The sequence below is a fragment of the Branchiostoma lanceolatum genome, chromosome 2 (genome assembly GCF_035083965.1).
Source record: "Branchiostoma lanceolatum isolate klBraLanc5 chromosome 2, klBraLanc5.hap2, whole genome shotgun sequence".
In the NCBI taxonomy this organism is placed as follows: domain Eukaryota; kingdom Metazoa; phylum Chordata; class Leptocardii; order Amphioxiformes; family Branchiostomatidae; genus Branchiostoma; species Branchiostoma lanceolatum.
Genome location: NC_089723.1, coordinates 20,833,178 through 20,846,914, shown reverse-complemented (window position 1 = coordinate 20,846,914; position 13,737 = coordinate 20,833,178). Strand labels below are relative to the sequence as shown.

The following is a 13,737-nucleotide window of genomic DNA, read 5'->3' as shown; positions in this document are numbered from 1 at the left end:
TGAGCGCTCTGTCAAATCGCTCGGTCGCAGCGAGGTCGCCGACGTGCCGCCGTCCAGTGAGATACCCGCATTAGAGACCAATCCAAAATGTATTACTTTAGAAACACTTGATTTGATATAATATAATCGCTACTAGAGTTGAGGCCGGACCTCTGTAAAATGTCTAAGGGCAGACTTGGTGTCTTGCCGTTGGAGGTAAAGAAAGAACTTGTAACTTGTTTATTGTAACTCATGCCAAAGCGCAATTGATGTTCAACATGCCGTACGGACACATTCGTTTGCTTGTTTGTTTGTTTGTTCATCGTGTCGGTTGTGTCATTTGATCAAATTTATTCATTTGAAATATTGATATTTTGTGGTAAATATTACCTCGTTTGTGAAAATAGAATGCATGTACTATGTATTTATTGTTGTAAGCAATATATATGATTATTGTTAGTTTGTCTGCTTGTTTGTTTCTTTTAATGTATATGCATGGTTAGCCACCGTTGAAGAATAAATATTTGAAATGATCCTGGTGTGGTGTTGTTGTTACATAAGTGCTAGATAGAAAACATTCGCTATAGTGCAGTTGTATCTTCTAAAAGATGATATCAGTGGTCTGTTTATATTTGGCCAAGCTTCCCGGCCAATAATTCAAGTTCCCCATGCTAATGCTCAGGTCCCAATTGGAAAAGGGAGCCCGCCGGGTAGTAAACGGCTGTCGCGATATTTTTGGGCCCGTCCTTAATATCAACACGGGACCCGGTAACAAATAGACGCCGTGAGCTAATCGTGCGAGCAGCGGGAGGTACCCCCCGGTACCCAGCAGCCCACCGGGACAAATTTGTGGTTTCGGGGCGCGGCCGGGACTACACCCCCAACGGGCACCGGTGCAAATTTGACCGTAGCATAACCTTTTCAAAACACAATGACCTTATGGTTAGGGTTGTTGACTCAGAACCTGGAGATACTGGGTTCTAATCCCTGGCAGGTCCCGAAGTTGTGCCCTTGAGAAAGGCACTACACATTTAAGTAATGCAAATATGAGGGACAGGAATGCAGTCATAAGACTTAGAATTAGCTGCCACAAACTACATATTGAAACGGGAAGACATACCCGCAGCCCTCTAGAACAGCGATTATGTAAACATTGTACTTTGAATAGAATAGACGACGAATGTCATTTTGTGGTAGAATGCAGATTACATACCCAAGAAAGAAATGAATTGTAGACCTATAAGTTTGTACAAAGCCTATTTCCCTACTTCACACATTTAAGTACTGTACATAAATTCATATTCCTAATGCGACTAGACAAACCTCCCATTGAAAAACACGTCTGTTCTTTTACATGTATATCTAACGTTACTATAACCGAAAAGCGAGGAGAAGTAGAATTTATCTAAAGATAGTCATATTCTTTTTGTATCCGTGAACTTTACTTGTTCTTTTGTTTTGTTGTGACCTGTACTTAGCCAAGTGTGGCAGAAATGTGCAATAAAGGTCTTCATTCATCAATTTCCTCACTCGACGTAGATGCTGTTAATAATATCTGGCCCCGGCTGGGAACCTCCCTCTGATAGAACGTTAAATGGCGGTCCCATGTTTGAGGAAAGCCTCGAACACGTAAAAGAATCCACAAGATTATCGAAAAGCGCAGGGGTCCTTCCCGGTGTGAGTGGATCAAATATATCTGCACAGATATGCAGCTTATGCTCTTCAGTACAAACCTGGTGTGTTATGCCATGAGGCGCTTTACTGGGTATGCAATACAAACAAACAAAACAAAAACATAATACAAACAAACAATGGAATAAAATTTTCTCAGAAACAGTTGCTATAAAGTTTTTGCACACAACCAATTACAATTACCTGGCAAAGTTTTGATAGTTACTTCCGGTATCTCCCTCAATGCGCAGAGTAAATCTAGAGGCATAAGTAGAATTTGCCAGGTTCATTTGCCAAAAAACGCGTTGAAAATGGGCTCTTTGGCTACACTTGCAGCAAACTGAAATGTGATCGTAAATGTCTATCCTTGTTTTAGAAATGAAGAGATGTATATTTCTTTCTCTGAGTCTGACATTTTTTCCTCTCATAATGTTAAAAGACCTTTAGTGTACATTTATGCCTCAAGGGGCTAGGTACAGGTCGTGAAACGTATGTCTCAACAAGCACAAAACAAACATGTGCACAAAAAGAATATAAACAATGATACACATCTTACATGGTAGATAATAGTGTTACACTTTTAAAGCTAGCCGAGTGCAGTCAACTTCTTCTCTTACATGTGTGGATGTGGGCACAGATACTGGCGGGTTCTGCATGAACTTCCCACTCATGAACGAACCTATGTACGGGTCTCTTAGAAACCGTTTGAAAACGTAATGACGCATCAGAGAAGAACGTCGCTCTTTGAGCCCCCCCCCCTTTTTTTACAAAGGAACCACACAGGTAGCATAGACATGGCTGGCGCCAGCTCCCGCGCACACATTAAGCACCAATGGGACAGAAGATGTCATTAGCTGTCGGGCAGAGACTTACCTACCGGTGGACTCTTTTGGTAAATCTGATCGACTGAGTTACAGCTGTAGAATAAGGCCAGTGTGGCGCCAAATGTCCTTACCACTTAGGCTAGGCTAAGGGACCCTAGATCGAGAGGTCGCGGGTTCGATTCCTGTAATCCCGCTTGATTTGATACGTGTACTACGTAATTAACATTCATTACGTCAGTGAAACGACGAATTTGTTAATAGAGAGCAAATTGAAGGGACGGTTTCAATCAAGGATGTTATTGCGCAAGAAAGTGGGAAAATGAGCACGATATACGCAGGAAACTTATCATTAATAACTGTTTCGAGGATGTTATTGAAGAAGAAAGTGAAGAAATGAACATGATAACATTATTTAGCACTGTCGGAATGTTACTATGAAGAGTGAGTTTTAATCATACATCACGGTGAAATTCCCGTCCGCCTGATGAAGTCCTTTGATAGTTTTAGCCTTGTGGAATTGTGTTGAAAGCGATCAGTTCCCATATATCTCACTGGACCCGCGACACTTTGGCGACCTTGCTGTGACCGAGCGATTTGACAGAGCGCTCAACAAATTTCATCGATGATAAACGATTCTTTTTACGCTTTGTGTGTTTTGTTGTCTTTTAAGTAATACTTGTACGTTTTGCATGATATTCCCATAACGTCAACGGCAACACAAACCCAATTAAGACAAAAACCTCTGCACGTAAAAGAATCCAACACACTTATCGAGAAGAGTAGGGGTGACCCGGTGTGCTTCGCTAAATACGCGAGCCGCGGCGAAGCCGCATTGCACCACTAGCTAACGAAAACGCGTTATGCTTCGTCCTCAGTCTGAGGTTTGATCGCTTTACTTTACCACTAGCTGGGGTGGTGACCGTTAAGCGACCAAAAGTCACACTAGTAGTTGAAACGAAGTTCATTGATACTGTGCGTTTTGTACGTTTTGGTGTCTTTCAAATCTTCCTTTTACATCATGGATCCTAAGTTTCTGCATGAAGTCGGGACACCACCATTCCATTCGGGCGGCCTGGTAGCCATCCTCAACGGGCCGGCTTGAGGGTGTTTTACCGGCCCAAGTCTTACCAAGCAATGATCTTTTCAGACAGCCTATCTTTCTATCCAGCCGCTGTAGTTATTGAGCGAACCAATTGAGACCAACCCCGTTAACAAATCCCCTGTGTGCGCAAATCTGCCTGGGCGGGCGGGCAGCACTCCCAGCACCGTAGAAAAACCGGGGAGCTCCGATGGCATATTTACCAGTTCACAACTTATTAGGTTAACCAACATCATCATTACCAGAGTCGTTGAACAGAACAGGGTGAAAACGCGCAGGATATTTCATTCGCGACAGTTGTCTCGGTTGTAATGACAGGGTGCCAGTCTGGTTAGTTTACATCCACTCCGATAGTCGCAAAAAAACGTTACCAGTCTCTCCCAGGGCTGTTGGCTAGGATTCCTCGGCCGGCGCTGTGAGCTTCTACCCCGCCTGGCCAACTTAGCTCACCTGGAGATTTAGTAACATTTCCAAACCGTCTCCTGACCGGGCAGTTTGTGGAAAAGAAAAGTACAGTCAAAACTGACCATAAGACCACTTAGGGGACCGATAACATCTGGTCTATGTGGAGAGGTGGTCACTATAGACAGGATTGTTAATGCTTGTGTCAATGGGAAAAATTATCTATGGCACTTTCAAAAAGTGGTTACATTGGCCTGGAGGTACTGCGGTCCTACTGTAGAGGTGGCCACTTTTGACGGGTCTGACTGTATTACAGAAAAGACAACAAAACACATAATGAAAATCAGCCATGGGCATAATTTGTAAATGTTTCTCGACATACACTTTTGTTTTTCGTTCCCGCAAACAGACAGTCCAGACCCGGTTTGGCAATGTGACCCTAGCTGAGCTAACGGTCTTCCTCAAAATTTCCTCGGGAGCATGTAGTATACCTGGGGCCAAGTAGCTGGTCTGTGTATGCCCGGGCAACAGTCCGGGTTCCAGGCTATGAAGAGGCTGTTGGTGGTAGGTGGCTACTGGAGCGGATGTAAACTAACCAGGACGGCACCCAGGCTTCGTGAGTGCACCCAATCAGCGGGAACGGATGCGTTTGACAATGTCTATTTTCCACCTCAGTCGCCATGGACACGAGATTCACTGCGGCACTGCCGCGCCAAAGTTCGCTCACTGTCGTCTGCCAGGTTGGACGCTCTTAGCCTGCGGTGTACCGAACTTTCAGTAATCATGGTGTTTTCCCCATTTTTTACGACGTGGTCGCATTTATAGCACATATTTTGTTTAGTCTATTGATTTATCATTTCTTCCTGTTTTACTTAGCCAGGGTGGCCCATCTCAGTGTAACACACTTCTTTACAATTGGACCATAGAAGACATACATAACATATTATATCAATACATACGTGACATGTAAAAAATATAAATACACAAAGTCCTGTAAATCTAGAGCCGGCAGTAAAACATGAAGATGCAGAGAATTCATCTATGCAAGCTGGATCTCTGCCTAGATCATTGTGGTCATTCTAAGCCACCAGTTCCTGATATAACAAACGACATGAAAATGTTAAGGTCGGCGTAGACCATTTTTAGCTATTTAGCCATCAATGACTACGTGTTACCAATATGAAATATTTCACTTATTCACAGCCGAAAATTTCTTCGAATATTGACGTATTCCATCTTTTGCGATTTTCTCCATGAAGTTTTTAACAATTAACAAAATTGGTAATATTACCAGAATGATTTTTCTGTCTGTATTCAAGTCATAAACAGGTTATTTCTTTAAAAAAACAAGGGAACAAAATATGAATTGATTGTGTGCCTACCTTCACTGACGATTGTTAAATGGATGTATTTAATTAAGTAGAATTTGTAGTCATTACGAACGGTTGTGTGTGGGAAAAGGCCCTCCGTGAAGCGACTAGACAGCTGGACTACATCAGAACACTGGACAGGCAGAAAAGAACAACCCCGTTCCGTAATAGTCTTCAATTTGTGTCCGACCAAATTTCACAAAATAAACGCATTGTGACAGCTGAATGGACCTGTATGGCATGATTGACAGGCCGATAGGACGACGCCCTGTTCGTCTCCAGAGACGGTGCCTTATCTGGCCGACCATCGACATTTCGCCAATTTGTTTGCGAACGCAGCAAATAATTGAGCTGTTGGAGAAGAATTAGCGTTACTGCCACTCGCCGCGCACGGTAAAAAGAGGCGACAGCCCCTGCGACTGTCGCGAGTTCTTGTCGAACTAGAGCCTTGTCTCTACAATATTCTTTAGCCTGTTAACAGAAATACAATGTAGCAGAATAGGGCCAAATGAGGAGAACAACTTACTTACAACTGTGTAACAATAGAGTGTTTTTCGCCCTCGTCCTTATATAGATGTTTTATGTAACAGATTCGTGAGCGAGGCGCGGTTTGAAGAAAACATATGTCCGTACAGGTGTTACAAGAGGGATCTTAGAGAAGGGCCTTATATCATTTCTATGTAATAATTGGCCTTCTACGTTCTGACAATTGTATTGTTCCTTCGGTAAAATTTTCTAGATCAATTTTGTCAGCACGCAAACGTGTCTGGTACAGGCTAGGTCGTCCGAAAATTATCCGGCCCGCCCAGCCAATTAGGTAGAAATGCTGTAAGCCCCTTCTTGAACATCCCTCGTGTAACTAGGCTGGAGTCCAGGCCCTATCTCACTGGACCCGCAGCACGCACGCTCAATGCATCCTAAATCGGATTTGCGTTACCCTTGACTTTGTAATTGGGAATATCAAGCAAAACGTACAAGTATTACTAAAAAGACAACAAAACACACAATGAACTTCGTCGAGTGCTTTGTCAATTCGATTGGCCGCAGCAATGCCGCCAGCGTGCCGCGGTTCCAGTGAGAGGGGCTTAAGAAGGCTTGACTCCAGGCTATCGTGCCACACCTGCACGGGCGGCATGTTTTTCTTCAACACCGCGCCTCGCTCACGAATCTGTTATATAAAACTTTGATACAAGGACCAGGGCGAAAAATACTCAGAGAAGAGTTTTATATTGTGCCTTTGTTGTTGACTGTAGAATAGGCTTGTGGTAGAATGCCCCTCGCCAATTAGGGAAAAGTCATCCTCGCCAATTATGTATAATGGGCATAACACCATTCATGTCAGCGCTCGACGTTTGAAAGACGGTTGGAACACTTGTAACTTCTTGCAAACTTCGCACAGAGCTGCGACTAATGCCCCTGTCACACTTGAGGAACTTGATTCAAGCGGCCGACGAATTTGCGAGCTCCATGTACAAAAATATTGCATTTTCGATGGTAATACGCCCGGTGCTCTCTCGATCGTCGCGCTTTTTACTTAGAGATCCACCGATGCTCGCAGGTTGCCCGTGCGATGTGATGGGGCGGATTTTCGAGTGAAAAATACTCTCGAGTTTCAGGCGATTTTTAAATACGGCGACCTTCTGACGATCAACAAGTACGGCCGAAGCTCGTTGACTGTGTGACAGGGACTTAAGGCACCAATTCCACTATTACGGCGATCGCACTGCGACCTCGCTGCAACCTAGATTGGATTTGTGTAACCCTTGATTTCATCATTGGAATATCATGCAAGATGTTTAAGTTCGACAAAAAAGACAACAAAACACACAAAGCGTAAAAAGATTCATTTTTGCTCCATGAAATTTGTTGAGCGATCTGTCCAATTCTAGTCTCCACGCGATCGCAGTGAGGTGGCCGCCCCAGTGAAATTGTGGTGTAATTGCGTTGAATTTCAGGAAAAAGCTCGCCGACGTTAATTAAACGAAATCCAACTTTCTCTAGGCGGTTGAGCTGAACTGACAATAAATGTTCCAAAGTACAGTAATCATGATAAACTTTTCTGTATCAGAATGTACATGTCCCTGTAGCTAGGAATGTCCATGTAGCTCACAGTTGAGCTCCTGGTTCCGATTAGTTGCTAACTGGGAGACCCCGGTTCAAACCTGGGAGGGCATCTCGGTTAGGGCTGCACCCGTCTTTCGGAAGGGACGTAAAATCGGGTTCCCGTGTACGTGTTCGAGGTGACTGGAGCACGTTAAAGGGGAAGGGCTAGCAACCCCTCCCTGTAACAATATACCCTACTATTGAAACAGTAAGGAAGCCTGCCACCCTACATGCCACTAAGCACTACAAGTGTCTGGACAAATGAAAGAACGAACGAACGAATGTGTCCCTGTAAAACTTCATATCAGTGCGACTCGTAACAACGAGTATCTTCAGCCTTATGCTACGGTCACATTTCCAAACTGGGGCAGGGCCGAGCTGTTTGCAGAAACGAAAAAAAAATGTATATCAAGAATTATACACAACTTATGCTGATGACTAAAATTTTCTACGTTTTGTGTGTTTGTTGTCTTCTACACCATACCTTTCGTTTCCGAAAACTACCCGGCCGGGCTCCGGTTTGGAAATGTGACCGTAGCATAACGTAGCGTCCTTGGCGGTTCAGTTTTCCAGACATGGGAAATACGTCATAACTTCCGTTATGTTACCATAGCAACGATAGAAACTACGTATTTCTGACGTATAATGACGTAGACACTTGAGGTCTCTGGTTCACCACTCTATATCCGTAATAAAGCATCTTGGAAAACTGAAGAAATGACGGGAAGTCGGCACTTATCTTGTCTCACTATACAGGATGTGAAGACGATACGGGTACACTTCACTCAGTCAAGAGGACTTTGACACCCACACGTCAATTAATGTTTGATTTCCACAGGTGGTCTGACATGTTTGAAGTATGTTTCCTGTCGACGTGTAGTTACGAACTCCTCGTGTATCTTTCTGAGGGCATATCTATTGTCTTTCTATTATTCCCCTTCCTCCCTCCCTCTCTCTCACACCCACCTAGTGCTCGAAGACATTGTCCTTCGCGTTAGCAACGATTTCCATTCAGTGTCTTAATTATTCAAATTCCCTCCTCCAACGCGGCGAAAACACTCAAGATGAATCGCATTGAAACTCAGATTCGTATCAGCCATTTCCTGACAAATCGCTTTCTAACTTGCGTTAACGACTACATCTGACCAAACAAACTCGCCAGTGAGATGGTGGAAGGTGTCAGCTTCCAAAAGACGTTTTCAGATTGACAATTTTGGCACTTTGGAAGTGATTGAAAGTGACCGCGATTTAACGTTTAGAGAAAAGTAGTAGAAACTAGACGTTAAATCGCGGTCACTTTCAATCACTTCCAAAGTGCCAAAATTGTCAATCTGAAAACGTATTTTGGAAGCTGACACCTTCCACCATCTCACTGGCGAGTTTGTTTGGTCAGATGTAGTCGTTAACGCAAGTTAGAAAGCGATTTGTCGGGAAATGGCTGATACGAATCTGAGTTTCAATGCGATTCACGTGATTCGATTGGTCGGGGTGTGATTTAATTTGTGGTTTGTGACAGCTGATTCGTAGTTTGGTGATAGTCTTCCTTTGTTATCTGAATTGAGAGTATGGGTGATACGACAGATGTTTATATTTTACATGATATTCCAACTATGAAATCAAGGTTCACACAAGTCTAATGTAGGTCGCAGCGAGAGCGCAGCGCGATCGTCGTCTAGTGGGATATGAGAATAGGAACCCATTTTGACAAGAAAATGGCTAGGTCAATGACAATGTGTCACACTTGCAGCCAGCCAAATTGTAGCAACGACTTACGCCTAGCCTAGCTGACCAGGCATATTGAGCTGCAGCTGGCTGGCGACGCACCGATCTTATCCACCGGCACAACCGTCTCCGTCGCCTCCTATCGGCGCCTGATTTGCAAGGCTACAGCCGGCACCTGCCGCAAGGTGGTCTGTTGGGAATCTGGGTGTCTGATTTGAACTATTTTTTCTTCTTCTTTATTCTAACACGTTTGCTCAGTGCAAGGACATTATAGCTGAGCAAGGACATTATAATGCCCTTACTCAGTGCAAGACCATGGGACCACTTCTGAGCACTGTACTAGCACTCACTGGAAAAGAGCTCTTCTCCTCAAGTCAGAAACATCATGATAGAGACAAGCTCAGCTCACTGTTGACCCAAAAGCAGAATCAGGGACTGCTTGGAAAAATTCCCTGCATCATATAGACCGGAATGGTTTTGATCTACTCACACCGGGAAGGACCTCTACCCTGTTCTTAAACGCGCTCGAAGTTTGGCTCTTCTCTAACACAGGAACTCGTGTTTGAGGAAAGTCCCATTCAAATGATGTCCTATCCGAGTGATGTCCCTAACCGAAGCTAGGTACTTAGTTTTATACAAGTCTTAGTAAGAATCAGTATAGTAATAGTTTTGAAAACGTCCAAGAACTGTTTTATTTTTAATATTATTTTGTGCAAGAGTGTAAACGTTTTGTCAGTTTTGCTCTCATGTAGTTCACTGACATCTGCTTCTCAATGTCACAGCAGTGTTTTTCAACAATTATTAGCTTTCTGTATTTAATACTTCTAGTCCCGGTATAATTCAATACTGTAGGGATATACAACTTGAGTTCAATATCTACTAGTAATAGTCTCGTGTTAGTTGAGTAGCCTTTAGTATCTTTATATCACTGTAATCCATCCATTAAATGTAGAAATATAGATAGACACAATCTGCTAAAAGTATGACAGCAGTATGTAACAGTCCATGAAACAACTTAAACGGTGTTTTAAGTGCATCAAACGTGGTTTATTTTTTTCCAGTGCATAAAAAAACATCAGTCGATGTGCTGAGATCAAGTGACGTTTACCAAGTACTAGAAACAAAAAGAACCAAACAACAAATGTGCATAAACGTTTCAAATTAATAAATCTATGATATTTCTCTGATAAAACGTTGATAGAGCTTTACAACAAGGGCAGTTGTTAATATTCACGTCTTTTTCACAAATAATCATGAACTAACTAATGAATGATTGTCTGGTACAATATAAGCTCTCCAAAACGACTCGACGTTTCAAATTAATAAATCTATGACATTTCTTTTCCGTTGATAAAACGTTACAACAATGGCAGTTGTTTACAGTAGTCATTTCTTTAAATAGCCACGAAATAACTGATAAGTGATTGTCTGGTACAATATAGGCTCTCCAAAACGACTCGACTATGATTGTCAGTTTTTCCTCTCACAAATAAAACTATGCACACAAAGAGAAGCTCGTCAACAAACTTTACAGACGGCAACAATCAACAATCAACACGCACAAACATGTAACAAAATAGCGTTTGACACGATCTGTGATATTTACAAGAATGTTCTAGAATCTCTCCCATTTTGTGAGTTTTTACTATGAGAATATTTGTCTGCCCTTTGCGTCTATAGCGACGGGGAATGAGTAGGGGAGGTAGGCGTAGTTAGTGGAGTAACCCAACGCCTTGTGGCTCCGTGGGAAGGTAAACAGTGGAAAGGACGGGTGGAGGTTGCTGGGTGCGCCTCTGTTCCGCGTGCTGGGGATACAAAGCCCCAGATGGGGGTAAGACGGCTCCCGGAGGAAGACTTCCCTCGGGTCCGGGGCGGAGATGGGCTCGTGCGGCGGGGAGAGGGAGCCGGCAGACGGGCGGTGGTCGGGGGACAGGCCGCCGAAGTAGTCGGGCGGGGGGCTGAGTGAGTCGGTCGGGTACCCCGATGATTTCTCCTGACGGCGGGTCTTGGCACGGCGGTTCTGGAACCAAACCTGTAGGACAAGGGAAACGTTAGTTTTCAAAAATAATCCGCATTTTGAACATTAATACAAATTCAACACAATGTGGCGACGCATTCAACCACTTGTTCTTTCAATAACACCACGACCGGAAGACAACAAGCAAAATGAAGGTACAGGTCGCAAATCGAGGAGTAAGTATACATATGAATACTAATTGTTCATCGCAACTTTCGGCGTTATATTCAGAAAACCAGTATATGAAGTCCACACTTTATAGAAAAGTTCAAGGCACAAGATTTTTTCCAGAACGAACCTTAATACACTCTGCATACAATTTCAAGATAAATTTCCGTCCATGCAATTATGAAATGATTTTAACTGGGTGTAAGTATACCAGATGACTTATAATCATGCATGCCACCTGAATGGTTTACAGGAAATTTGACCACTACATATGCAACAAAGGTTGTTATGACTAATTCACGGACGAAAGCGTCACTTTCTTTATCTGCCGACGTTTCAACTGGTGCAATCATTAAAACTAGCCGTATTATTCCACCACACAATTACCAATTTCTGCAGAGTAAAGCATTAACCGAGCAATTTCATCGAAAAAACTGCAGCTATGGAATAAGGACAGGTGGGATAATTACACTGATAGCATATGCAGACTTGTTAAATAACGTCTAAACTAAGCTTTTCTCACCTGAATTCTGGCCTCGGTTAGTTCGAGTTTGTTGGCGAGTTCTTCCCGCATGCTCAGGTCTGGGTAGGGCGTCCTGTCGTAGGCCAGCTCCAGCTCGTGGATTTGGAACGTGGTGAAGGTGGTTCTGTTGCGGCGGGGTCGGCATATCTTCCCCGACGACACCGCCGCCTCGGCCCGGTCCTCCGACACCGGGATCGACAGGTTCACCGGCGAGGGTGAGCGCGTGGGCTCCCGACGGTCTTCCTTCTTGTGTCCCGCTGGTTTTACCGGATCGTCCGCGGGGACGGGTCGGCGGGGAGACGAGCAGGTGGCGGCCGGCGGCGCCCTGCTGTTTCCTCCCGAGGAAGGGACGGTGAGATCCCGCTCTGTTGGTCGTGGGGAAGCTTGGGCACTTGTGGTCAAGCAAATAGGACTGTCCGACACTGCAAGTCAAAGGGAGAACAGCGGTCAAAAATGCGCTTCTTTAACTCAAATAAAACTCAGAGAGAAAACTGGTGGTGTTGAGTTAAAAATTTTGTTTCTCATTATGTTGGAAATCACTGTTCAGCATTGCTTTATTCTTCAAAGCTAAAAAGATGATGTTCGACTCCTTAAGATTTTCTAAGTGGTGGAAATCTGCGCAGTTGTAAAATACATGTTGTTTCCATTAATAATCCAACCATCACATATAAGCATAGAAAAGCTGATTACCACGATTTTTCCAGAACCAAACAAAAAAGACCTTTCAGTCTGTAACTACTGGATCGAAATAAGGAAACCCTGATATGGAAGTTTAGACTCGCCAGCTCACCTGTTTCCTGAGCGTCTGTGTGGGGAGCTTTTCCCCGGACGGAGTGAGCCAGGATCCAGTCTATGGTGAAGGTGTTGGGTCGCTGTGCGGCGACGTCCCGCTCCAAACGGGGGCTAGCCAGGCGTGTACTTCCCTCGGGCACGGTCTTCATGGTTTACAGAGCACAAAAAACGACGAAGATATTTCAAATACTGAGGTGTGCCGTACAACGTTTTTACGGCCCTGACCGAATAGATCGTTCACTACGGTGTTCCGATGAAGGTACTGGTGTCCTCCGGTGGACCGGGTTGGATTATAAAGGGATGGAAAACAATGAGAAGTGGGAGGAGTTTGTGAGAGAGGATTTTGGAACTACCTGCCTGTCAATCACTCTGCCTAACCAGCAGGGCGGGATTTCACCGCGGGCGCTCATTATCCCCCCATTGTCCTCCTGATTACCCAGATTAGTGAGAGAACCTCACGGAGAGAGTCCTAATAAACTGGTGAGGACTGCACGTACCGTACTGGGGAGGGCACCGGTCAGTGTAGGTCTGCAGGGGGAGGGAGAAAGGGGTGTCTGATAACGCGGGGCGCAGCAGTGCTTCGGAACTATCCTTATTGATACGTTACTATCATCTGGGATGACAAAAACAGTATTACAGATGTTAAGCGATAATCGATTTGAGATATTGATTGAATCAAAACAATCGATTTAAATGTCGTGTTTACTATTCAAAGTCTTTTTTTCGGTTTCATGTGCCACTGATTACCCTAGCATATATGTGTGAGAAGTAGTCAAGCAGAAGTCTCTTGTTTGCCTCATACTCATACGCATTTCTGCAAGCGCTAGGTTCCCACTGTACGGATAGCTTTTTGAAGAAGACGGATTCCAGCGTTATCCCGTTCTACGCCTTATATCGCGTGCATAAGAACATTTAGTGGTGTGTCGATGATCTTATTTTGTAATCCCGGGCAACGATTTTCTGACATTCTTGCAGAAAGAAAATCTTTCGTCAGCATTCTTGTTTGGTGCTTTTCTGTACCTTTCAGCGTTCTTACTTCCGTTCTCCAAAATCTCCATTTTCGCATG

At 44.0% G+C, this 13,737-nt stretch overlaps 1 protein-coding gene across 1 annotated transcript; it reads right to left on the bottom strand.

Annotated features, from left to right (window-relative positions):
- Positions 1 to 10,703: 10,703 nt before the first annotated feature.
- LOC136427867 (retinal homeobox protein Rx-like) lies at positions 10,704 to 12,923 on the bottom strand. Its single transcript, XM_066417061.1, has 3 exons — positions 12,669 to 12,923; positions 11,879 to 12,300; positions 10,704 to 11,202 (listed from the first exon to the last, which is right to left on the bottom strand). Exons 1-3 carry the CDS (start codon positions 12,817 to 12,819, stop codon positions 10,816 to 10,818), a joined length of 960 nt encoding a protein of 319 aa, XP_066273158.1. The 5' UTR covers positions 12,820 to 12,923; the 3' UTR covers positions 10,704 to 10,815.
- Positions 12,924 to 13,737: the final 814 nt, after the last annotated feature.

Coding starts and splice junctions, on each gene's coding strand:
- LOC136427867 (XM_066417061.1), bottom strand. CDS start 12,819: ATGAAGACCGTGCCCGAGGGAAGTACACGCCTGGCTAGCCCCCGTTTG. Junction 12,301..12,668: donor CACAGACGCTCAGGAAACAG/GTGAGCTGGCGA, acceptor TTTGACTTGCAG/TGTCGGACAGTCCTATTTGC. Junction 11,203..11,878: donor TAACCGAGGCCAGAATTCAG/GTGAGAAAAGCT, acceptor CTTGTCCTACAG/GTTTGGTTCCAGAACCGCCG.